Raw genomic sequence first — 25,558 nt, forward strand, 5'->3', positions numbered from 1 at the left:
TTTTTTTTTTTTCAATTTTTTTTAAAAATAATATAAAAAGATTAATAATTATTTAATTGTTGTTTAATTATATATTCTACTATTGTGATGTTTGAAGGAACAACAAATATATAAAAGAAAATATTTTAAAAACAACAAACAAAAATATAAATAATAATATCAATGTTTGTTGATTTCAATTTTTTTAATTCAAATATAAAGAAAAAGGTTGGTTTGATCCAAAAAAAATTTTTTGAACAGATTTGATTTTGATCAAATTTATGATTATTATTAATTATTATTATTTAAATATTAAAAAAAAAAACAAAACTAAATCTTTGTTCCTATCTATTTTATTTTTATTCTATCTTTATCTTGATTTTTTTAATAATAATTTTTATAATAATAATTTTATTTTATTTATTTTTAATATTAAAAAATAAGATTTGGAAGGAAAGAAAGTATACAAGATTGGTGTGTTGTTCACTCAAACAAGTGAGTGTTTTTGTCAAAAATTTATGAATTAACTATTTTTATTATCTATATCATATTGATTATTATTATTTTTATTTTTTGCACACTTTGATATTTTTGTTTGATTTTAAATAAATAAATTAAAATAACAATATACAACAACAAACTCACCGTTTTTTTATTATATTATAACACTTTCAATTCAATGATAATGTGTTTGAATATGTTTTGTGTGGGTGCCAATATAATAATTGATTTTTGTATTATGCTATTCTATATTACAATATATAATAATAAATAGGATAGAGATAAAGATATTAAAAAAAAAATTGAAAATTTTTTAGAATGAATATCAGATATACTTTATTTTACACCATTTTTAAACCAAGATTGCTATTTTTGGAGCTTCTTCAAAAGTGGAAAAATTTTCATTGAATTTAGAAAAGAGTTTTTCAGATTTCTTAAAAGATCGAAACTGTCAAAGTCCTAGACATAAAGTTATATCATGATTATTAATTTGGTATACTTTAAAGTCAAAGAATGTATAATACATTTTGTTATTTTATTGCAAATTTTATATACAATCCTATTGGTTATTAGGTTTTATGATGCTGATTATTTGTTTTTGAGAATAACTGTCGATATATCTATTTCAACTAATTAGTTAGTTGTTTTTTTTTTTGTTTTGTTTTAATTTTTTAATTTGAATAATAAAAAAGGAGATAGAGTAAGGAGGCTGTGCTGTGTGGGTGGGTGGTCAAGTAAACACCAATAACAATAGATCTATGTATATTTTCTTTAAAAAAAGTAATGGTAAAAAGTCTATGATGATTTAGTCTTTAGCCAATCGACATATTCATCCAAAAGTACTGGCCAGGCTCCATTCTCGTCATAGTTTGATGCATCTGCATTTATTGATTTAACAAATTCTAATATCAATGTTTAGTTAGTTAGTTAGTTAGTTAGCTCTGTAAACTCTAAACAACTTTAACTATTTGTTTTTTTTTAACATACCAAAAATAGATAACCATTGATCCATATTAATTCCTCTATAACTCTTTTGCTATAATTGATTGATTGATTGTTATAAGTAAATAAAGATTGTTTAGATACTACTACTACTATATGAACATAGATATTTACATGGTTTGTTAGGTAATCGACGAGTTGATCGATGTGTGGATATTTTACAGACAATACGAGTGACATCATGTCACAGGCGTTGCCAAGTTCAAGAATCTTATTTTCACTTTCCTTTGCAAATACGAATGCAAATCTATATATATCTTTATAATTGTTTGGATCATCCAAGTCTTTTTTGAAATTTGGTAGATACGATTGTAACTTTGCAAGTGAATCAATTCTAATAAGAATAGAACAATATTATATATTGTGTTAGTTATACAATTAACAATCAAATCAATAATATTTATAAATGTACCCTAATTCCGATAGACCTGTAACAAACTCCTGTCTTGTAAAGTATCCCATGCTTTGTGCCTTCAAACGCCATGCTAAAACAAGAACAATAATCTAATTAAATATAATAATAATAATAATAATAATAATAATAATAATGTTTGGTTGATAAGAATGCAATACAATAACAACAACAACAATAGTAATAATAATCAAATTAATTTATACATACATCCTCTGGTTCTACATTTATATCCTTACAAAGTTGAACCATTCCATCTGGTCCGATTTGATTTGTATCTGGTTCTATATTTAGGTAGTAATGTATTTAGGAATGTTAGAGATGAATGAAATCAAATGATTGTATTAAATATATATATATTTATAGGATTACCTTTATACTTTTCGAAAAACTCATCCAATCTCTTGTTTTTATCTTCCTTGTCGTTACCGGTAGACTTGGTCGATTGGTGAGAGGAAGTCACATTCTGTGTTTGGTTGCTTGGCTTGCTGTTTGAGACATTATTGGCGTTGTTCGATGCACCCGACGATGAGTTGTTACTCGACTGATGAGTGTTGCTCGACGCTATATTTGTATTGGTGCTTGAAGCACCGGTTTGAGTGGTGTTGTTTGTTCCTACTACATCTACAAGTAAATAAAAAGACCTTTTAATATGATAATAACAATAATAATAATAATAGTATAATATATCATGATCTATCTAAAAAACAAACATTGGAGTTGGATCAAACAATCAACAAGAAAACAGCATGCGATTGATTGATTGATTGATTTAATAAAAAACAACAATAACTGATTGTTACTTACCAGGCTTCTTTTTAATTGGGGTAGTTGGTGTTTTCTCTTTCTTTGATGGACTGTTTCCCATTGCTAATTCCTAACTATTACTATACAATCTACCAAACTAATGATCAATCTCTATTCTACTTTAATGTATTATATCACTTTCTCAACTGTTTAATGAGTTACTTTATGTTTTGTTTGTTTGTACAACTATTTTTGATTTTACTAATTGATTGTTTGAAATAAAATAGGAAATAATGAATATGCACTGATTATTATTATATTTATATTTATATTTATAATATTGATTACAATTTGATCGGAATCTTAAAAAAAATTTTAAAAAATTTAAAAAATTAAATATAAAATTGATAAAGCTAAATTAAAAGAAATCAACAACTCTGATAAATATCTATTTATAAACAATATATATATATATTATATAACTATAAATTGTTATTGATTTAATAATTTTTATTAATCTTTTAAAAAAATTAAAAATTAAAATTGGAATTAAATTAAAAAAAAAAAAAACAAAAAAACAAAAAAATAAAAAAAACACTTCAACCTTTGTGTGTACACAGATGGAATGATTTGTTATTATTGATTGATTTAATATTATTATTATTTATTCTTGACTTTGTTTTCTATTATTTTAACTATAGCAATGTTATCTTTATTTATTGTATAAATGACCTAATGGTAATAACTAATAATAATCATAAACCTTAAATCACAAAGATCAATAAAAAAAAAAAAAAAAAGATAAAAATGCTTGCAATTCAATTTTATTCCAACTTTTAAATTCATTGAAAGTTTTTATTGTGCGAAAGTATCACTTTAAATTTGCAAACAAAAACAAAAACCTTCTTGATACTCATAAATGGAAGGAATATAAAAAGTTTAATCATTTGGTAAAGATAACTAATTATCACCTTTAAAGTAGTTTTAAATAATCAACGCCGTTGTATTATTCAAGCTAAAGTTTTCAAACAAATGTTTGAAGTTCTTGCACAATTGTTTTTTATAGTGTTAAATTTACATTTCTTTTTTTGTAGTTTTTATATATATAAATTTGTATATATATTCTGTATGTTATTATAAATGATTTCTGTGTTGTTTATAAACAGTTTTTTTCAAAGAGAGTCTTTTTTTTATGATTCATAAAAAACATGTTTGCAAAAATCTATTCCCCAGGATGGATGGATTTGGTTGAAAAATATGAGCTTTTTGTTTTTTTCCTCCTTCAAATAATCTAGTGCGATTCGAATGCTCTGATTCTTTGACTTCCTTCTGTCTTCCTTCTTCTATCTTCTGTCTTTAGACATATCATGATGTGCTGTATGATCATAGCTGCTTCTACCATAGAGCATAGTAGAAGAAGAAGAAGTGGATATCTTGTTTTTTTGTTTTTTGAGTGTTGGATCAGCCTAGAATCAATAATAAAATAAAACTATGAGAATTGAGATTCCTCATTATCAGGGAGAGAGGCAGAGCGAGAGGGAATGAGAAAAGGAGAGGAATATTATGAAGAGGAATGAAGGGGAAATGTATTTTTCATGTTAAGGAGGGGAGGGAAGAGGTATTTTTGTTTTAATGTAATTTTATTGTCGGTTGTTGTTGTTGTTATTGTTGTGTGTTGTTATTATTGATCTTTCTTTGTCTACACTGTTTATTTTACTATTAAAAATTTAAAGTACATAGTTTAAGCAACGATAGAGGCCTTCTTTCCGGTCTTTTGAATGTTGGTCAACAAGTCTTGAGCAGAAAGATTGGCACTGTCGCATACAACAGTCTTGGTGGCCAAATCAATCTTGATATTTGAGACACCATCTAATTATGAAATAAAAACAAACAGTTAGATTGAATGATTTCAAACTTAAGTAGCATTATCATCATAGTTTTAACCTACCGAGCTTTGAAAGAACAGCATTTACAGCCTTTGAGCAACCACCGCAGGTCATGTCAACATTGAAAGTGTACTAAAAAAATAGAAATATAAACATATATATATTTGAATGATTAGTAAATATTCATTTTAGACAAGATGTCTAACAAGTATTAACTATAGAAATCATATAATAATAAAAACATACAGTAGTCATTTTATATTATAATATATTGTATTGTATAAGAGATGTGAATTTGAAATGAATGATTTTACCAACAATAAAATTTCACACCATTTATAAAATCTTTTGGACTGAAAAAATCAAAAAAAAAAAAAAAAAGTGAAAAATAAAAAAATAAAAAAAATTAAATCTTTTGTTTTGGGTGGAATTCTGTGTTCTACCAAAGTATTTTCCACTATTCAGGTTCTATAATTATTTTTATTTTAATTATAATAATATTATTATTTATAGTTTTAAATATTCAGATTCTCATTGGTTTTGGTTGATCCACAACAATTTCACCAAACCTTAATTTTTAATTTTAATTATCAAGTGTTGAAGTTCAATCATAGATATAAATGAAATGATCTATTGATGATGAAAATAGATCACTTATCATAAAATATTACATGAATATCAATGTTGTTATTACTTTATTATTAATATTATTTTGATTGTTATTGCCGATAAATCGCAGTTTTTATTACTTTTTTTTTTTTTTTGATTTTTTATTTTTAGTCTCCTTTATTTTAATCAAAATCACACACAAAAGCTGAGATGAGTAAAAGAATCACCCATTAAACATCACCTAACTAAAATTTTTTTTTAAAAAAAACAAAAAATTACGATTTAATAATATTTATTAAATTAATTATAACTCTATCTCTGTTACTATTAAAAAGTAAGAACATATGTATTATTTAGTTTTATGGTTGGTTGGTCATCTCAATTAAAAAAAAATTATTAATAATAATAACATTTTTGTTATTTTTTTTTTTTTTCAAACTTTTTTTATTTTCATTTTTATTTTTTTTTGTATTTCCAAATTGCTTTTAGATACTTTAATAATAGAATTAGAGAGAGTATACTCTAAATTTAATATATTTAATATATATATCTATATCTAGTTATATATATAGATATAAACAGGTAGAGAATGAATATCTTTTTCAATAAGAAACAAAAAACACCAACCGATTTGGTAAAGTCAATCAAAGAGAGTTTAATTATCATTGAGAAATCAGGACCAAACTCTAGAAATACAGAAAAGGTAAATTGTTTGATCAAATCACCGATAAATATATGATTTAGCTATGAGTCATTAGAATTAGATAGTTAAATAGATAGATAGATAGATATTTAGAATAGAACAGACACTCTACAGCAGCACTTTAGCAATAACAACAATTAGTACCATTATAATTAATACCATCGTGTTTATTATGTTTTGTATATTACACAGGCATTAGAGGAGCTCTCGAAATGTCTTACAGACATCAAAAAGATATTGTATGGCGATGCAGAGCACGAGCCGAATCAAGAGAATGCAACGATATTGGCCACAGAGATATGTTCGAGTGACCTGTTGTCGATGATTATCAGAGACCTCGGTAAATTAGAGTTTGAGGCAAAGAAGGATTTCGCTCAGATATTCAACAACCTCTTGAGAATTAAGAGTGGTGCTCGTTCACCTACTGTAGATTATATTGCAAAGAACCCAGATCTTTTAAATTCATTAGTCAAAGGGTGAGTTACTACTACTACTACAACAACAGCAAGAACATCAACAACAACAACGACAAAAGGTTTCTAATATTATTATTATAATACATGTATATATATATATATATATATATATTAGATATGAACAACAAGATATTGCGTTAAATTGCGGAACTATGCTTAGAGAATGTATCAAACATGAAAACTTGGCTAAAGAGCTACTTTATTCACAAAACTTTTGGGTAATTTTTCAATTTCGTCGAAGTCTCTAATTTCGATGTCGCCTCTGACACCTTTGCCACCTTCAAGGAGCTACTTACCAAGCACAAAGCACTGAGTGCTGAATTTTTAGAAAAGAATTACGATCAAGTATTTATTATTATTATTATAATCATACCATCAGAGACACAATCTTCACAATTAACTAATCTATTTTATTATATTAATTATTATTATTAGGTTTTTGAAAGATACACTGTCTTATTGAATTCACAGAATTATGTAACAAGAAGACAATCTATTAAAGTATGTAATTAGCATTCAACAGATCTGTAACAAACAACAAACAAACAAACAACAGAGTTATTATGATAGACTAATTTGTAATTTGATTTTTTGTTAAAATATTATTAGCTTTTAGGAGAATTGCTGTTAGATCGTTCCAATTTTAATATTATGACTAAATATATTAGTTCAGCAGTTAATTTGAAGCTGATGATGAATCTTCTGAGAGATAAGAGTAAAAGTATTCAGTATGAAGCATTCCATGTGTTTAAAGTATTCGTTGCCAATCCAAAACAAAACCAAACCAATTCTGGATATCCTTTCGAAAAACAAAGAGAAACTTATAGTATTTTTATCACAGTTCCATACTGACAAGGGTAAGTTTTTATATTTAATCGTTTTTAGTCATTCGACAAGCCAAGCTTAAACTAATTTACGATATCATTTTAAATCATTATCATCATTATTATTACAGAGGAAGATCAATTCAATGACGAGAAAGCATTCTTGTTAAAACAAATTCAAGCAATCCCAACCGATTAATTTGTTGGTTTTGCAGTATTTTATTTGTTGGTGGGCCACAATCATTAAATCAACCAATTCAGCTTCACTCAGTCAATCATTTAACAACAAACAATCCACCCAACACAAAAAAAACAAAAAACAAAAAGTACAAAAAAAAAAAAAACAAACAAAACAAACAAAATAATTAATTATCTAATTTTGTAACTATATAGTTGTTTTGGTGTAGTAAACACTTTTTAAAAACAATTAACAATTAACCTTTTTTAAAAAAAAATAAAACAAAAAAATATATAAATAAATTTATATTTAGTCTTTAAGTTGTTTTTTAATCCGATTCCATCATCAACACATCAACACGTTCATTGAAAAATCAGATTGTTTAAAAAAAAAAAAACCATTTTTGATAAAATTTTCAAAAAAAATTCACCTTTGAATATCAAATGCTCTGAATGGTAGTTATTTTTTCAGTAGTTAACTTCAATACAGATAATTAAAAAAAGAAAGTTAAATTTTGATCTAATATTATATCGAAATAGTAAAAGTAGTAGGTTGTTGTTCATGATTGATCCAAAGTCAACATCAACGCCAACTTTAAAGAATAGGATGAGTAGCAATAGTAATAATAATGTGCCTGCTTGGGATACAGATTTCATTACAACTTCGACCTCTTCTCTCACCAGCTCCGACACACTTTTGAAGAGCAGTAGTAGCAGTGGTGATCCATCTGTTGCAAGTGGATCAAGTAACAATCAATATAATGTCAATGCTGCTGCTGCTGCTTCAGGCTCAGGAGCATATCAATATGTGAAGCCTTCCATCAAATTGGAAACTTACACACAAACGGGCATGGTATCAGCACATCCCATTTCGAAATCGAAAAAGATTGTACTGATGCTCATTGCTCTAGGATTGCCTATCATTATATATGTGGTTGCCATCAAATCGTTTGGCGATGCTCTCACCTTCCCTTTCTTCCTTGTGGTGTTCCCAACGTTGATCGTATTCGTTCCATTCCTTTACTATACATATCGTAAGCGTGGACAGCGTCATCACGTAACTCGTCATCCTGTTCTCACCATGATGACTGTATTCTCGATTGTCTACACATTCTTTGTGCCCGTTTACCTGGCATCCCTGCTAAGTCCACTCTACAATCGTAAGACAGTGGATGACATCAAGACAGAGTACTATCACTCTGCAAGCTGGTTGATCGCTCTCCCGATTGCCTATCTTCACGCGTGTGTATTCGTGCAGCTAACGCTACTATCGCAGTGTACTCTCCGTTCGTTGAGGTATCGTATTTTCGTTGGGTGGCCAGCATCTGTATTCTTCACTACGATCATACTCTCGCTTCCTTTGATGACATTCGCACCACTCTTACCGGCTGCTGGCACACTGATAGTGGTGTTGATTCCATTCGTACTCTCATTGATTGGATTGCGTCAAACACTGATCACACGTCCACCCAACAAGTGGGAAGTAAAGAATATCTTGATTCGCAAGTCATTCGAAGATGAAGACGACCAACTCTTGAACCGTCGTAAAGTACAAAGAGTTCGTCACACATCGCCAGATTCCTATGAGGTCGTAGATTTCAAACAGCCACTCACAATTATCCAGATTGCAGATCCACATATCGGTCCAATCATGTCGGCAGAGAGATTAGAGGAGATCTGCGAAAGTGCTGTTAAATTGGTAAAGTTTATCAAACAACAATCTTATTACAATTATAGTTATATACTTAACTTTTTTTTTTTTTTTTTGATAATAATTATAGAATCCAGATTTAGTTTTCTTGACAGGTGACTTCTTTACACTCGAAAGTTTCAACCCACCTGGTGCAGTAGAGAAAGCTTTGGCACCACTAAAGAAGTTAAAGGGTAAAACATTTGCATGTGTTGGTGTATGTAATCGTATTTGAGTTAAATTATTTCATATTACAATCACAATTTATTAACATATATCATAAACATTAGAACCATGATTTAGAAGAAGGATGTATGGATTTATTAAGAAATGCACTAAACACAATAGATTGTTGTTTACTTATTGATAATTGTGTTGTTACTGATACTAGTATGTATTTGATTTATGTATATCTTCATTGCATTAGGCATTGTACTAATTATATGTGCGAAAGGAATTGGAAAGGTACAAATCGTTGGATTTGATTATAGATCACAGGCAAGACAGGAACATGTTCAAACTATTTGTGATGCATACCCACCCATCCCCAACATACCTAGAATTGGATTGCTACATGATCCAGGTGCATTTAAATTTATACCAGCCGACTATGGTATGCTTGTTTTCAGTGGTCACACTCATGGTGGTCAGATTGGTTTGAACTGTTTGGGTATCAATTTAAGTGTAGTTTCACTATCTGGTGTCCCCGATCACTCGTTGTGGCAAAACGCTTATAATTACCTATATGTACATAGTGGACAAGGAACCAGATCAATGTTTGGTTCAATGATTTTGAGAGTTGGTGTGCCTGCAGAAGACAGTTTATTACAAGTTTATTTTGAAAACTAAAGCAATATACATATAACAACTATTTTCGACAAACAATCATACAGTCTCTTTTATTATCAAATTTTCATTAAACCCGATGTATAAATGTATTTTTCTTTTTTTTTGGAAAGATTAGATTATTATTTATTTATTTTTATCGATTTGGATAAAAAGAAATTATTTTTATTATTAAAAATATACAAATTAAAAGGTTGGTGATTTAAAGTATTGTTTGTGGCAATGGTTTTTAAAAAAAGTGAAATATGCGTTGGCGAGTTAAACAATTCCAATTGTTAGTTGAAGCCATATCCAAGGATTAGTTGTTAAATTTGAATGAACCATTGTCCGACATCGTTGTTTAAGGTAAGTGCACACTGAAATAAATACGGTTGGTTGGGTGGTGGTTGTTGTTGTGTTGATTTTCTATACAAAAATAATTATATATATAAATATATTTAAGTTGGAACTGGATTAAATTATTTGAATTTTAACCAATTTTATCACCTATAGGTAAATTTCATGTACTTTGACTTCTTCCACTGGTCTGTCCTTGTCGGCATTCTTTAGATACTCCATAATCTCTATCAATTCATTTCGGATGAATTTATCTGCATAGATTAAAAGTTTACCGGCTTGTGATGTGTACTCTTGCTCCTCGGAGTTATCGTAGTCATCGTCAGAGTCGTCGTGATGGAAGTCGTCGTCGACCGAATCATTCTCTTCCTCGTCTTGGCGGTTCAAGTGAGTAAAGTCTGTGCTTAACATTGTTTCAACCATCAATGAAGATGATTGTTCAACGGAGACGTCATCCATGTTCATTTGTTTTAATAATAATAAAAAAGGAGAATACTACAAGTATATACGAATTAGTATATGTTTTACAATACTATTATAGTAAATTTATCAAATGTGTTGTTTTGTTTGTTGGAAAGAAGAATCAATAGTATAGACTTTGAACTTATCCCCAATGTAAATGAACGAAATGTGTTTTAAGCTTTCTTTGTAAAACAAAAAAATATTAATAAATCAAAATTGGGATTTCCAGTAAATTGAGAAAATTTGACGATTATGGATGATGATGATAAAAAAAATTGGGCAAACGAAATGATAACAAAAGAATGGAGTTTTTCGAAAGCAAGTTTTAAATTAATTTTAGTTTGGGAAACTTTAATAATTGGTATTGAAATAATTATAAACACATTAAAAATTAATTAATGCTAAGTAATTATATTCGAAACTGGCCAATAAGATTAAAAGAGGAAGAAGAACACAGTACAGTTGTTATTACAATTTGAAATTTAAAAACAGACTGAAAAGCAACAATAAACAAACCAAACTAACTGCAAAATATAAATAGATTTTTGAAATAGATAAATAAAATATTTACATTATATTTTTTCTTTTTTTCTTGATTAAAAAAATTGTAATTGCAAATTTAATCGAATGAATAAAAGGAAATGCTAACTCTTTAATCGTTCAAAATGAAACAAAAAATTGTAGTTAGACTCTGCTGTCATATAGTGTATCTACTTCTGTCAATTTCTTTTTTAATTGATTTAATTTTTTATATTTGTGAAAATAGTAATATTAGTAGCAACAATAATAGCATGATGTTTTGTTTCTTAAGAATTTATTCTATACTAGCATGTGTTACAGTGCAGAGTTGGTATAGGAATATAGAAAAACTAAAACAACAACCAACAATAACAATAAACATGTATATCTAGAGGTAGGTGGGAGATTGAAAAAAAAAACAAAAAAAATTGTTTTGAGAGAGAGATTCAAATTGAACACTTGATGATTTCCTATTCAAAACAGCACAATATATGATAAACAAAACACACACAAACACAATTTATGTGACAATATATAAAAACAATAATATGATTACTAATTTGGTCTTTAGTATTCAGCAACAACAATATTATTTGTGTGTGTTGCTTCACTTGTATGATGCTGTGGATGATGTTCCTGCTTTATGAATAGAATATAAAAAAAAAACCGATTCCCTTAATTCAAAAACAGATTTGGATAAATGTGTGACTTGTATAAAACAAGTATAACTTGAATATCATAATAATATAATGTTTACTTTTTTTTTTTTTTTTTTGACAATAATTTTCCCATTTTTTTGCAAACGTGGTATACAAATATTTTATGTTATGTTAATTTTACAACATAATACATTTTCGTTCAAATAACATGATTAGAGCAATAAATAATATTGTTGAGGTCAACCAACAATGTGTTATGAGGTAAAAATGTTAAGACTTACATTAATGTTTTTTTTGTTTTTGATTGTAGTACTTTTTTAAATAAAAATAATAGATTAAACTATTAAGGTGTAATAGATATTTATATATATATAAAATATACAACAAAATAAAATATAATACAAAAATAATAAATATATAAATATAAAATTAAAAATTTTTTTTTGTTTTTCTCTTTTATGATTAATTTAATACTAAATAACAAAGATAAATATGATAATAAAATGGTTTTAATATAATAAGATTCAAGTTATGTATAGTAGATATATACTGATTAATATTAATAAACTATGAATAATAGATAAATTCGAATCTAATGACTACTAGGTTTTGTTTATAATTAAATAAATGAGAAGAGAGATGATTATTGAGAATTAATATTAAAAATACTAAGATTATATAATTATATCTGATCAGTGAAGTAGTTAAAAATAAAGTAATAAGAAATTATAAATAAAAATATAAATAATATATTATTTGTTCTTTTATGTTTTGACGATTTAATTGTTATTGTAAAGTTAAACGATAAAGTGTTTTTAGTGTGTTTGAAAGTAAGTACTATTGTTATTTATATTTTCTTATCCAGATTCCACACTGATTTTGGGAAAGGATTTAGGTTGTTGTTTTTTTGGTAAAAGTGGGTGTCAATTGAGTGTTTGCGCTTTGCATCATGCCCCACAATTATGAATCCCAATTTAGACCTGGTTCCTTCACTTTAAAGTTCTCAAAAAAAAATAAAACAAAACCAATTAAATTTAATTAAATTTAAAATTAAAATTAAAAATTAAAAAAAAATAAATAAATAAATCTTTGGACTTTTCATTGTTAAATTCTTTTCCCTATTTAGAAAAGTAATTCGAATTGTGTTTCACTTCATTTACAAACCTCTTTTATGAATTTAATAAATAAACAAAAAATAAATATTTATATATATTTAGTAACAATTTTACCAACCTTATACATATAAGCTATAGCGCTACTAGCCATTATTATAGTGAAGTCAATAGTTAATGAATATAGATAAAAATAGCTTATTGATGAAATAGTGAAAGTAATCGCCAAATTATTGTATGAATACAATAACACACACTTTTTATCCACACATCTGTGTTGTGTCGATCGATGAATATTGCCATCTCCTCACACCCAGTAGAATACATTTAAATTTATAGATCAAAATGAAACAACATGTTATATCATAGTTATTTGTATTCCTATCTATTGTAGTTATTATGATGTTAAGTTTTAGTTATAGTAAAAAGATTATTTTCTATTTCATTTGAAAAGTCTTTGATTAAAGATCAACCTCCTACTCATCTATGTAATCATGATAGTCTTATTGAGACATTGTTACAGATTTCGCATTTCGACAGCTATAATAATAATCATGAAACAGCAAATCACAAGTCTAGAAAATCGGTCAAAGAGATCAAACAGCGTGAATCTATTAAATTCGATTCTTCACAAATAGTTTCGGATCCATATGCTTGCCGACACGAAGGTGATCGTGTTGTGTTTGGTGTCAGTGGAAATAGTGGTCTCGATGAAATAAATAATTTTGCTCCGTGTGTATATCTCTGCAAAGACTATGATGTAGTCACTCCCGAAATGTTAAATCTTACCGATTCCATTGTTGATACAATCGACAAGATATTCACTAGTTTACTAAAGGTCGATCGTGAACGCACTCTATAACCACTATAAAGGAAAATTTATTGCTGGTATGAAGTTCCCAACAACCGGATCTAAACCAAGGTAGTCATTGGGACAAGACAGTTGTTTCTGATGAAATCATGCTTGAACAAAATCATTTAAATTCAAAACTACCAATCAGCAATCTCACTCAGAATCTGCTCAATGACACTGGCCGGTAAGATATCAACTTTGATATGGCCAATTTGTCCAACAAAGGTCTCATTTGCCATGAGAAATTCGAAGACAAACCTTAATTAAAAAAAAAAAGTGAAAAAGTAATATCAAATCAAAAAAATAAAATTATATAAGATAAATCATAGATAATCTCAAATATTGAATAACTATATTTTTATAAATGAAAGTGATATATAAATTTTATTTCTTAAAATTAAATATATAAAGTATTAGATTATAAATTTTTTTTAAAATTTTGAATCTTTTGGTCTTGATTCCAAGTATGATTTCAATTGTGGAGATTCGGTTAACTTCTTGTGAAGTTCAAGACACTTTGGTGATTGAGTGAAGAGTTTATCATTCTTTGTCCAGAGTAAATAATCTACACTGTTAAAGACAGCTAAATCAGCCCATGTTGTTTTGTTTCCAAAGAGATGACCATTAATGTTGATCTTCGATTCCCAAGCTTTGATGAGTCTAGGTGCAATCACATTCTCAAAGTTTTGTTTCTGCTCTGGACCACCCATTATTGCTTTGATTAAAGAATCCAACATATCGGCAACCGACAAAACAAAACTGAAAATTTCAGCATTCTCCTCTTCGTTTGCACCAAGCAATGAGTACTTTCTGGCAATATAACTCTCAATTGCCATCGATTGAGTGATGCTGAGAGATCCATCTTGATACCATGGAAGTTGTCCAAAAGTTAATTTTGAACGAATTTCATCAGTTAATGGTCCAATTTTATCCTCAGTGTATTTTACACCTGAATAATTTAATAGGATTCTTATTTCTTCACCACGACCCCTGGCATTAAACAAATTTTAAATTAATTAATATTTATATTTCTAATAATAATTTTTTTTTTTACATACATAATGGAAAATTGGTTGTGACATTAGATATAAATAATTTGTTTTATTATAGATATTAATTTAAAAGATAATATAGGATATGAAGATTGATTTGAATATATTTAATATATTTAACTTTATTGAATTTGATGAATTTAGAATGATTGAATTTTCATTATTTATATTGTTATACAATTAATTCTTAAATTAGATTCCATGTTCCGAACATGTTGGCATCATAAAAAAAATTCACTAAATTGTGTTTTTTTTTGTTTAAAAAAATAAAAATGTTGTCATATTACAGTTTTACTGTTATTATTAGGATCTAACAATCATTAACAATTTAGGATGAAATAAATCTTAATTTATACAAATTTTCTTCTTTACTATAATGATTTGACTTTCTAGAATAGAGGTGCAGTGTGCAATCAAATAATATTATTAAATGAAGAACAGTCGGAACAACCAAAACACTTTGATTATATTCTATTCTTTTTTATTTAAAATTTGATTACAAACAATAAATAAATTATAACTTTAGTAAATAAAAAGATTATGATAAGTTTTGATTAAAACTGTTTTGATTAAATTTTGAATTTTTTGGAACGTTACAGTCAAAAAACGAACGAATGAATTTTAAAAAATGAAAAACAAAAAAAAAAACAAAATTCTATTGATTTATTATTTCTTCGTTTATTATTCATTTATTTATTATTATTATTTAATATTTTTAATACTAGTATTCAAAAGATTAGATAGATAGTTTTTAAAAATGGGTAGAGCAAACAAGGCAACAAAGAAGTTGGATGTCCAAGCATTGAAGAAACAGAGACGTACTATCAGAAAATTTCACAATGTAGAGTCTAAAAAGCTAAAGACATTAACAAACAGAAGAAATAAGAGAGGTGAAGGTAAATTTATTTCAATATTGATAAGATTGTCGTTATTATTATTATTCTCATTTATTAATTTTTAAAAATAAATTATCGATTTTATTTTATATTTAGATGATGAAGATGTTGAGTTGGAAGAACAAGAGAAACAAGCAAAGAAGAATATAAATATTGTTGCTGGTGAAGATGATGACGATGTAGATTTGGAGAATTACGATGAGGATGAAGATGAAGAGGATTTCGATGATGAGGAGGAGGAAGATGAAGAGGATGACGATGCCGACGACCAAGAAGATAAACAATTGTTCTCAGAGAAAGATAAGAAGATGATGAACAAGAAAACAAAGAGTGCCGATGCAACAAGCACAACCAACGAAGAGTCTGACCCAGTCAAGTCATTGAAAGGTCAAATCGCTAAACATCGTGATGATCTTGCTAAACTTAGAGAGCAAGATCCAGAGTTGTTTAAATTCTTGGGTGAGAATGAATCTGGTCTTTTAGACTTTGGTATGGACGACGACAATGAAGATGAGGAAGAAGATGAAGATGATGATTTAGATGAAGACGAAGAAGGTGAAGGAGAAGGTGAAGATGAAGAAGATCAAGCAGATACTAAAGATAAGAAGAAAGAAAAGGTAAATAAAATAAGATATATATATATATATATATTAAACAATCAAAAATAAATATATTAACTTAACTTATTTGTTTTAGAAAAAGAAACAAAAAGTTGAAAAAACTAAAGAACAAGAAATTTTGACAAGTGAATTGTTGGATTCATGGTTTAGTGAGTGTGAGAAAGAATTGACATTAAAGAGTTTGAAAAAGTTGTTGTTGGCTTTCAAGTCGGCATGTCATACCGGTATGTCTGGTTCTATTCACACTCAAAAGAAGAAGGTCGATGATACTCGTGATGCCGACTCTATCAGTAGTCGTGACATTCCATTCAAGATCATACATCACACTGTTTTCAACCAGACTCTGATTGTATGTCTTCAGAACATTCCCAAGTACTTGGATCAGCTCTTGGGTTACGATAGCACCAAAGACGAATCGACAACACGTCCAAAGCTTCCAAACACTCTCGAGAAATGGTCGACCATGTTCACTGTCATTCGTACCTACATCAAGAATCTCATCTATCTTGTCGATCAACTCACCGATCCAAAGATGATTCTCATCGCGCTCAAGGGTCTCGAGAAGGTAGTCTGCTATCTCGCTTGTTTCTTACCATCCTCTAAATTAACCTTGAAAGTAAGTGTAGAAAATCATTTTTAACAAAATAGTAGTTTTCAGCTAACTAATCAAACTGTTTAACTGCTCTACTACCACTATATATAGTCCTTACTTCAACATTGGCAATCCTCAGATGAAGCAGTTAGAATCATTGCATTTTTATGTATTAGAAAGATGGCAATTCACACACCATATCCATTCATCGACGAGTGTCTCAAGGGTGTCTATTTGACATACGTTAGAAACAGCAAGTTTGTGAGTACCACTAGTTTGCCAATTATCAACTTTATGTGCAATTGCGTTGTTGAGATTTTCAGTTTGGATTTTGCCACCTCGTACCGTCACGCTTTTGTTTATATCCGTCAGTTGGCCATTCATCTTCGTAACACCTTGAACAAGCTAACCAAAGAATCGATCCAGAACATCTACAATTGGCTTTACATCAACGGTCTGAAAGCATGGGTTGAGCTGATCGCCGCACATCCACAACAGGAACAGTTGAAACTCCTCCAATACCCAGTGACACAACTGCTGATCGGTGTAATCGGACTGACCAACTCTGGAAAGTTCTTCCCACTGCGTTTCACATGCATTCGTATGTTGAATCGTTTGGCCGAGTCAAACTCACTCTTTATCAACACTGCACCCTACCTGTTGGAGTTGTTGACCACCAAGGAGTTCACCTCTGACGGTGGTGCCACTGCATCAAAGAACAAAGAAATCAACTTCCTCACTTCACTTTCCATTCAAGACTCCTACATCAACACCCGTTCTTTCCGTGATGGTGCCAGAGATCAGTTTGCTTTGTTGCTCGTTGAGAACCTCAATATTTATTCATGCGAAATTGGATTCCCAGAGTTGTCGATTCCGGTTATCTTGCATCTCAAGAAGTATATTAAGGACATTAAGAATGTAAAGACCATCAAACAAATGAAAGAAATCGTTGATGCTGTAAGTAATTTATATAGGCTTTAGTCAAACCCAACTCATTATTAACAATGACCTTTATCATTATAGATTAATAAACAATCTAGAAATATTAAAAATAAGAGAGATCAAGTTCGTTTTTCACCAAAGGATACAAAGCAGGTTGCTGCTTTCTCGACTCACTTGAAGGAGCAATTGGGTGCCAATGGAAATCCACTCACCGTATTGCTCAACAATCTTAAGAAGAAGAGTCAAGCACAACAAGAGATGTTTGTACAATCAACAAAGGAATACAATTACGAAGACGATCAAGAAGAGCAAGAAGATGATGAGGAAATGGAAGAGGATGACGATCAAGAAATGGAAGATGATGAAGACTTTGAAGATGATGACGACGAAGAAATGGAGGAAGAAGATGAAGAACAAGTTGACGAAGAAGAACAAAAGCGTCCAGCAAAGAAAACAAAACCAGCCAAACAATCAAAGAAAGTACTTAAAGAATCTACAAACGATGATGTTGTTGAAGATTTAAGCTTCTCTGATGATGAATAAAATAGAATAAACAAAAAAAAAAAAACAAAATCATTAATTTAAAATATAAAGAAATAGCAATCCAATTTATGGATTTGATTTTTTATTATTACAAATATATATATAGTATTTTTTGTTTTTTTTGTTTTCTTTTTTTTTTTAATTTGATTTTTTTCAAATACTTGACATGTAGCTTGAAGCAGGTCCCTTTGGATTTGGAACGACTGTGATTATCAAATTCAAAGTTCCACTTGGTTTGGCATCACCTTCGTTGGCAAACAAGTCCAACTTGAGTTCCTTTGGAAGATTGGTGATGGTGGGATAGATATCCTTGGAGAGATCAAGGGTAGTTCTACCAATGAAATCATTTCTAAAAGGATCTTCATCCCACATCTCAATGATGATGTCCTATTGAAAAAGAAAATAATTAATATGATTCATATATTTTAATATATTTTTTTTCGATTCTTTAGTTAATTAATTACCTTGTGCTTTCCGAGGGGGTCCATTACATGAGTGGATGACCAACCCTCCCAATCTGGAGTCAAAGTCTTCTTCTTGACTGGTGTCTCCAAAAGGAACTTCTTTTCAAAGATTCCTGGCTTGTTTATACCGATCTTGATAAACGCATCAGAAAAACCATTTGAATCTGTCGCTTCTGCAACAGTTCCAGTCAGGAACTCAAACTTAATCCAAGTACGGGATTCATATTTTGATGAATTGTAGTTGTGATTGCTGCTCTTTTTTGACTTTTTCAAGTTCTTTGATGATAAGAATCCCAATGGTCCTTTCTAATGATTAAAAAGTGTGTTAGCTTATTTCTATAAATAAAATAGATTTATAAAATAGGGCTAAGAAAAAATAAATTACCTTTCCACCGAATTGTCCTCTGTCAACTTGAGCGGTGATAATATCTTGGTAAATAGACATCCTTTATTTATGAAAAATATATATATAAGTAGATAATTAAATTTAAGTATTTGATTTGTTTGAAACAACCAAAACCAAACAATGTTTTATAGATAAAAGATCTTGATAATAAAACATTTTTTTAACGGGTGGCTATTGATTCGATTCGTTGAATCGGTGTACACTCACGCCAAAAACATCGATAAAAAAAAATATCGATTTTGAAAAAATGGTTTTTTATTATTTTTTATTAATAAATTTTTTATATTTAATCATTTTTGTGTACTGAAAATAGACCAACTCATTTAAGATGTAAGTCTGTGCAAAAATGTATAATTGTTAAAGTCATTAAAATATTTGTTGAGAATTTCCAAAATCAGAAATAAAAAGACTTGGGAATTCTAAATAATGAAATTTGGTGTTACTATAGGCAAAATTATGTATTGTCAATTCTCTTACTTAAAGACAATGATTAGATATAGGTTTAATATTTCATTGTTCGTAAAATCATAATTCTCTCTTGATTGTTCAATGTTTTTTTTTCTTTTGGACCATCCACCATGCTCGTGAAAAAAATAAAAATCTAAAAAAAAATTAAAAGGTGTAAAAAAAAAAGAGAAAGGATTTTCCTTTTTTGATGAAGAGGTTTCTTGTTTTATTTTACAAAAAAAGTGATTTATTAATTGTAAATAGTTATATTAAAATTTTTTTTAGTATTTTATATATATATTATTTTTTAGTTTAACGATTTGTTTGTTTCAATAATCAAAAAAAAAAATAAAAAATAATAAAAAATAAAAATTTGTAAGTGGGAGTCAGTCCAACCAGGGATTAGGTCCTGAGGGATGATAAAATGTCATATATTAAGAAAATCATCCTTGTGGTTACGTTTGCAATTGTAGCTGGTGTCATATATGCACTCTCAACACCTTGGTATCTTATCACAAATGGTCAAACCTATTATTACTTCAATTGGTTCACTGTATCTGATTATGATGTAAGTATCATAAATTACAATAGTAGCAACTATTATAAACACATAACACACATGTATATGAATATTGAAATCTAACTTTTGGTGTATAAAATGAAAACAAAAAAACAAATAGAATGATGGTGATAAATTAGATAGTTTTTCATTTCAAGGTGGTAGTAGTATAAAGACAATGTTTGCAATTAGTTTTACATTCATGTTTCTATCATTGATTACATCGGTGCTCTCTGCGATCTGTTCGATCTATCTGTTCCTTCGAAAGTCAGTGCATATGAGCAGGTTGTCGTGCTTCACATCGAGTTTGACACTGACCATGCTGTTTGTCTCATTCTTTCAATTCCTCAGATTGACTGGATCGTTGAATAGCGATGACTTTTTGGATTGTCAGGAGCTCTACAAGCAGGCACCAGAGACATTCTGCACGACGTTCATCGGCGAGTACTTTCAGAATGAGGAGAACGATTGGAGGTGGCAGCCACTCAATGGTTTCTGGATGTGTTTGGCACTGATCATTGCTGAATCGTTGATTCTGTTGCTCTGCATATTCTACTATTACAAGAGTTTCATTCTTACAAAGATTCCAGAGGACAATGGATTCCTCATTTTCTTTGACAACATCAAGCGAATTAGAAGACTAAGCAGACGAAGACGTACCTACAGCTTTAAACAACGAGTACAAAACGATACAGATACCAACGATCTCCTCCTCAACAACTCTATTCCAAAATTTTCAATTCCAGATCTCTCTAATATCAAACAGCAATCATCCAACAACAACATTAAAATTGGGACATCTAGAGTAGCGATTAACAGTGACAAAGAAGAAACAGTAAATTTAGTAGATACCTCAATTAATATAACAACTCCATCATCGACGCCAACAACAACAACAACAACTACTACTACAAATCAATCATATAATATTTCACAACCACCTACATCATCATCATCAATTCTTGAAAATAATAATAATAATAATAATAGTAATAATATATTCAGTAAACCTAATCCCAATTCACTATTCTCTATTAATATAAGTAGTGATATTAATTATGGAAGTAATCTTTTTGAATATGACGATAATCAGCCCTCTATTATTCCCCCACCTCCACCTCCTTCCACAAGCTATCTAAGAATTGGCCAATATTTGGAAAACTTTAGTAACAATACTGTTGATAAAAACGATACCATCGCTGGATATCAAGGTGAATCATTGATATAGATTTCATTAAGATAAAATGCAATTATATTTAATCACACCAACCAATCAACTAATAAATCAATATTTAACTCAAATTTTATTCATTTGTATGTCTATAAAATCTTTTAAGATCGCTCAAAAAGATAAAATTGTTTATAGGTGGTATTAATGATTAACAGTATTTTGATTGATGGTTTTACAATACAATGTATTTATTAATTGAAATTATGAACAAATTGTAATGGTTGATTGGTTTTCACCATTATTTATACAATTGGTGTTGTATAATACATCGGAAGATTTGAATTGAAGTTTACATCCTCTAAAAAAGATGTTATTAGAGTAGTAGTTTGTTTTAACATAGGTGCTATTGCAGAAAACGATTTCATTATTCTGGCATACTTGGGTAGTAACCGTTTGTACAATAAATGGCTCAGTAGAGCAATCTTCAGAGTCAAAGTATGTGTAGGTACCAAATGTGTTGGGAGTCTGTGCAATTGAGTCTTCACAAGTAGTTTTAAGACCATTTTCTGTGCAATTTAATTCAAACTTATTGGTTGTAATAACGGCACCACTACAATCTTCATATTCATAAGTAAGTAAAGTGGAGACTCCTTCTTCTGTACTGCAAGTAACATAGGTTGAATTGAAGCATGTATTGGTTTTGTAATATTGTGTGGTTAGAGCTTCACCATTGCAATTAGAATATGGTGCAAATGTTTGTTGCATCAAGTAGTTATCGGCTGCCAAACAACATGAAGCTAATAATCCAACGATATAAATAATAGATAAATGGTTATTTCTCATTTTGTTTTTGTTTGTCTGAATTCAATATTTATATAAGACTGATACCTAATTAAAAGATAAATAAAGATTATAAATAAAATTGGTCTCTTAGCTAAAATAATAATTGCCTTTGGATGGCTGAATCAAACTTATTTATAGTTATTCTTTCATGATCTAAAATCTAAGAATTCTACAATTTCATCTTAAACTTAATCAAATAATAGGTATTTTATTGAATATCTGTTTAAAACTTTTAAAAAAAAATCCATTATAGAATAAGAATTCAATGATATTTTAAAAGATCTTTTTTAAAATTTTATTTTAATGATTTTGAATTTTCTTTGGAATTGATTAACCCAGCCACGAGAATTCATTTCCTTATTTTCTTTTACTAAGCAGAATCTCGATTGACATAACAATCTACTATGTCATTTCAATTTTTTTTGAAAACTTGAAATACCGATGTAAATGTATTACTAGGCTAGGTGGTGTTGTTTGCACTGCAATTCATTGGATTCCTCTTAACTTTAGCTTCACTAGTGGTAACTCTAAGAAAGACAACTTCTTTGATTCTACGGTAGAATCAATCAATCTAGAGAAACATATAAAAACCAATTTTACCAGCACAGTTTGGCAGTCATTTCAAGTCGGTTGTACACGTATAAGCTGATCAACTGACTCAGAGTTTCACTGAGTAGACTTCTTAATGATTTCTATTTTTATCAAAGTATATAGACTCTCTTTAACCCCTCCTCACCACCAGTTTATCAAACAAAGATTCAACTATAGGTCATTATAGCTAATATCCAAAATAATAAACTTTCTCACCTGTATTTATTTTACAACGCAATCTTTTAATCTATAGGTATCCGATTACGATATCACAATTAACTGAACAAATTTGTTTCTCAAATATTCAATCAAATACTAACATTAACTAGAGAAAAAAAATAATAATCTGTGACTAATATTCAATACAGATGTTTGTGACTTAGAAACAGATTTAAAAAATGATTTAAAATTAAATTGTTCAAAAATAGTTAGTGATAGTATAAAAAAAACTTGGTTAAAGATTGTGAAGAGTATTCACCATGTTGTATTTTGTGTGGTTTTATTTATTGGTTGAGATTACGCGCAAATTGTAATGGTTGATTGACTTTGACCATTTATTGTACAGTAGGGGTTGTAAAGTGAATCTTGTACTTGCTCTACAACTTCGCATTCTCCGAAAAAGATTTGATCTTGGTAGTAAGTTGTATGAACTCCTGTGCTATTGCAGAAAACGATTTCATTATTTTGGCATATTTGGGTAGTAACCGTTTGTACAATAAATGGCTCGGTAGAGCAATCTTCAGAGTCAAAGTATGTGTAAGTACCAAATGTGTTGGGGAGATTTGGAATTGAGTCTTCACAAGTAGTTTTAAGACCATCTCCAGTGCACTTTAGTTCAAACTTGTCGGTTGTCATAACGGCACCAGTGCAATTGTCATATTCATAGGTAAGAAAAGTGGAAACTCCTTCTTCTGTACTACAGGTGACATAGATCGAATTGAAGCAAATATTGGTTTTGTAATATTGTGCGGTTAGAGGTGCACCTTTGCAAGTGGAGAAAGGTCCACCATTAAAAGTCTCTTGCAACCAGTAGTTATCGGCTGCCAAACAACATGAAGCTAATAATCCGACGATATAAATAATAGATAAATGGTTAATTCTCATTTTGTTTTTCTGAAATCAAAACTATTGATATATATATATATGATTGATTCTAATTGAAAGATAAATAAAGATAATAAATAAAAAATTGGTCTCTTAGATAAAAGTAATTAATATCATTACGATGATTGATCAATCTTATTTATAGTTATTATTCTTTGATTGAGGAGACTAAAATGAAACTTTAAGATATTTTTAAATATCATGAAAATTCAATATTTCATCTAAAACTTAATAAAATGATAGCCATTTTATTGAATATCCGTTTAAAACTTAAAAAAATCCTTGCGAATCTTAAGATATTTAAAAGATCAAAATTTTTATCTTGTTCGAGATGATGTGTTTCGAATTTTCTTTGATGAGTTCCGACGACAAAATAGATAATCACTTAAATTTTAGATATTATTGCATAAGTATTTGATTCTTCCTTTTGCAAAAATAAAAAAATACTAAAAATATATTAGGATGATGTCACAACACAATTTATCATTCTCTTGTTGGGCAATCCTGGCACTGATCATATCTAATGGTAAACAAGTACTTCTAACGAAATTTGAATAAATAGAGTGAGCTCTAGTCACTGCGATTTATCGGACATATTAAAGTAATAACAACGTTGATATTCCAATATATGTAATATTTTATGATAAGCGTTATCATCAAACAAACCAATGTACAATAACTGAATAATGTGTGTACATGTATTTTTAAAAAAAGGATAAAATTATTTTAATATTGACTATACATATCACTTTAAATAATGATTTTCAATGATCAGATATTAAAAAATAGAGAAATTTAATTCCCGACAACTAAAAAAAACAAACACATCATTTGTATAAAAACTTTTTATTTTTACTTTTTACTCAAAAAATCGGTCTCATTTATCATTATTCATCCATCAGTCATTAGTAATATTATTGTTTGTAATAAATAAAAAAAATGTATATATTTTAATATAATAGAGCAATAAAATAAAATATTTAGAGAGAGAAACAAATAACAAACATAATATTATAGAAATTGAAATATTATAACAAAGAAATGCTTAGTGCCAATAAATTATTAGAACTATTTTTATTGTTGATATCGGCATCTTCGTTATCTTTGATTATATACTCACTAACACAGCCATGGTACATCATTTCCACATTGTCCGGTGATGGTATCAGTCAATATACTAAATTCGAATGGTCTAAATATTCTTCCTATGTAAGTCTAATTAGAGTTTTGCGAGTCAGCTGAAATTAGCATACTTATGTAACATCTTAATTTTAAAGGTTTCCGATGGAACAAAAGTAGATACAAATAGCTATAAAGGATTACATATACATCTAACTATAACAGCTACCTTTGTGTTGCTGGTGATCTCTTTGATACCGGCATTCTCACAGGCATTCCTCTGTCTGATGTTCCTGCCGAAAATGACAAACAAACGTAAGCTTGCTCTGTCAGCGATTGCTGTTTCAACGATGGCGTTCATTATTCAGTTGGTTGGATTCGCCACATACTTTAGCTTGACCGATAATCTAAAGGCC

The 25,558-nt window shown here is 28.9% G+C and overlaps 14 protein-coding genes across 14 annotated transcripts; 5 read left to right on the forward strand and 9 right to left on the reverse strand.

Moving 5' to 3' along the window:
- Positions 1-1,275: 1,275 nt before the first annotated feature.
- PPL_05563 (DCN1-like protein) lies at positions 1,276-2,762 on the reverse strand (the record flags this gene model as incomplete). Its single annotated transcript, XM_020576440.1, has 7 exons — positions 1,276-1,382; positions 1,468-1,516; positions 1,597-1,816; positions 1,895-1,986; positions 2,105-2,178; positions 2,267-2,518; positions 2,702-2,762. The coding sequence occupies 7 exons, from the start codon at positions 2,760-2,762 to the stop codon at positions 1,276-1,278; spliced, it is 855 nt and encodes a 284-aa protein (XP_020433689.1).
- A 1,620-nt stretch (positions 2,763-4,382) lies between these two features.
- atox1 (heavy-metal-associated domain-containing protein) lies at positions 4,383-4,782 on the reverse strand (the record flags this gene model as incomplete). Its single annotated transcript, XM_020576441.1, has 3 exons — positions 4,383-4,510; positions 4,590-4,659; positions 4,774-4,782. 3 exons carry the CDS (start codon positions 4,780-4,782, stop codon positions 4,383-4,385), a joined length of 207 nt encoding a protein of 68 aa, XP_020433690.1.
- A 943-nt stretch (positions 4,783-5,725) lies between these two features.
- Positions 5,726-7,338, forward strand: PPL_05565 (Mo25 family protein; the record flags this gene model as incomplete). The annotated part of the gene is made up of 6 exons (XM_020576442.1): positions 5,726-5,839; positions 6,032-6,315; positions 6,431-6,533; positions 6,751-6,816; positions 6,925-7,141; positions 7,271-7,338. 6 exons carry the CDS (start codon positions 5,726-5,728, stop codon positions 7,336-7,338), a joined length of 852 nt encoding a protein of 283 aa, XP_020433691.1.
- Positions 7,339-7,923: 585 nt separating this feature from the next.
- On the forward strand, positions 7,924-9,970 carry PPL_05566 (metallophosphoesterase; the record flags this gene model as incomplete). Its single annotated transcript, XM_020576443.1, has 5 exons — positions 7,924-9,015; positions 9,098-9,223; positions 9,297-9,396; positions 9,461-9,661; positions 9,966-9,970. The coding sequence occupies 5 exons, from the start codon at positions 7,924-7,926 to the stop codon at positions 9,968-9,970; spliced, it is 1,524 nt and encodes a 507-aa protein (XP_020433692.1).
- A 368-nt stretch (positions 9,971-10,338) lies between these two features.
- Positions 10,339-10,647, reverse strand: PPL_05567 (uncharacterized protein; the record flags this gene model as incomplete). Its single annotated transcript, XM_020576444.1, has 1 exon — positions 10,339-10,647. The coding sequence occupies one exon, from the start codon at positions 10,645-10,647 to the stop codon at positions 10,339-10,341; it is 309 nt and encodes a 102-aa protein (XP_020433693.1).
- A 1,089-nt stretch (positions 10,648-11,736) lies between these two features.
- Positions 11,737-13,094, reverse strand: PPL_05568 (uncharacterized protein; the record flags this gene model as incomplete). The annotated part of the gene is made up of 3 exons (XM_020576445.1): positions 11,737-11,808; positions 12,110-12,140; positions 13,069-13,094. The coding sequence occupies 3 exons, from the start codon at positions 13,092-13,094 to the stop codon at positions 11,737-11,739; spliced, it is 129 nt and encodes a 42-aa protein (XP_020433694.1).
- Positions 13,095-13,285: 191 nt separating this feature from the next.
- Positions 13,286-13,802, forward strand: PPL_05569 (uncharacterized protein; the record flags this gene model as incomplete). Its single annotated transcript, XM_020576446.1, has 2 exons — positions 13,286-13,297; positions 13,395-13,802. 2 exons carry the CDS (start codon positions 13,286-13,288, stop codon positions 13,800-13,802), a joined length of 420 nt encoding a protein of 139 aa, XP_020433695.1.
- Positions 13,803-14,224: 422 nt separating this feature from the next.
- On the reverse strand, positions 14,225-14,875 carry PPL_05570 (glutathione S-transferase; the record flags this gene model as incomplete). Its single annotated transcript, XM_020576447.1, has 2 exons — positions 14,225-14,742; positions 14,848-14,875. 2 exons carry the CDS (start codon positions 14,873-14,875, stop codon positions 14,225-14,227), a joined length of 546 nt encoding a protein of 181 aa, XP_020433696.1.
- Positions 14,876-15,602: 727 nt separating this feature from the next.
- PPL_05571 (nucleolar complex 2 family protein) lies at positions 15,603-18,438 on the forward strand (the record flags this gene model as incomplete). The annotated part of the gene is made up of 5 exons (XM_020576448.1): positions 15,603-15,741; positions 15,838-16,358; positions 16,438-16,977; positions 17,065-17,910; positions 17,977-18,438. 5 exons carry the CDS (start codon positions 15,603-15,605, stop codon positions 18,436-18,438), a joined length of 2,508 nt encoding a protein of 835 aa, XP_020433697.1.
- Positions 18,439-18,591: 153 nt separating this feature from the next.
- PPL_05572 (C2 domain-containing protein) lies at positions 18,592-19,347 on the reverse strand (the record flags this gene model as incomplete). The annotated part of the gene is made up of 3 exons (XM_020576449.1): positions 18,592-18,825; positions 18,930-19,208; positions 19,288-19,347. The coding sequence occupies 3 exons, from the start codon at positions 19,345-19,347 to the stop codon at positions 18,592-18,594; spliced, it is 573 nt and encodes a 190-aa protein (XP_020433698.1).
- An 832-nt stretch (positions 19,348-20,179) lies between these two features.
- Positions 20,180-21,542, forward strand: PPL_05573 (uncharacterized protein; the record flags this gene model as incomplete). Its single annotated transcript, XM_020576450.1, has 3 exons — positions 20,180-20,323; positions 20,507-20,638; positions 20,775-21,542. The coding sequence occupies 3 exons, from the start codon at positions 20,180-20,182 to the stop codon at positions 21,540-21,542; spliced, it is 1,044 nt and encodes a 347-aa protein (XP_020433699.1).
- Positions 21,543-21,746: 204 nt separating this feature from the next.
- On the reverse strand, positions 21,747-22,328 carry PPL_05574 (uncharacterized protein; the record flags this gene model as incomplete). Its single annotated transcript, XM_020576451.1, has 2 exons — positions 21,747-21,843; positions 22,072-22,328. 2 exons carry the CDS (start codon positions 22,326-22,328, stop codon positions 21,747-21,749), a joined length of 354 nt encoding a protein of 117 aa, XP_020433700.1.
- Positions 22,329-22,551: 223 nt separating this feature from the next.
- On the reverse strand, positions 22,552-24,023 carry PPL_05575 (uncharacterized protein; the record flags this gene model as incomplete). Its single annotated transcript, XM_020576452.1, has 3 exons — positions 22,552-22,557; positions 22,845-22,899; positions 23,761-24,023. 3 exons carry the CDS (start codon positions 24,021-24,023, stop codon positions 22,552-22,554), a joined length of 324 nt encoding a protein of 107 aa, XP_020433701.1.
- Positions 24,024-24,240: 217 nt separating this feature from the next.
- On the reverse strand, positions 24,241-25,503 carry PPL_05576 (uncharacterized protein; the record flags this gene model as incomplete). The annotated part of the gene is made up of 3 exons (XM_020576453.1): positions 24,241-24,407; positions 25,148-25,238; positions 25,360-25,503. 3 exons carry the CDS (start codon positions 25,501-25,503, stop codon positions 24,241-24,243), a joined length of 402 nt encoding a protein of 133 aa, XP_020433702.1.
- Between the last annotated feature and the right edge of the window lie 55 nt (positions 25,504-25,558).

Source organism: Heterostelium album (assembly GCF_000004825.1).
Source record: "Heterostelium album PN500 unplaced genomic scaffold PPL_contig12, whole genome shotgun sequence".
Taxonomy (NCBI): Eukaryota; Evosea; class Eumycetozoa; order Acytosteliales; family Acytosteliaceae; genus Heterostelium; species Heterostelium album.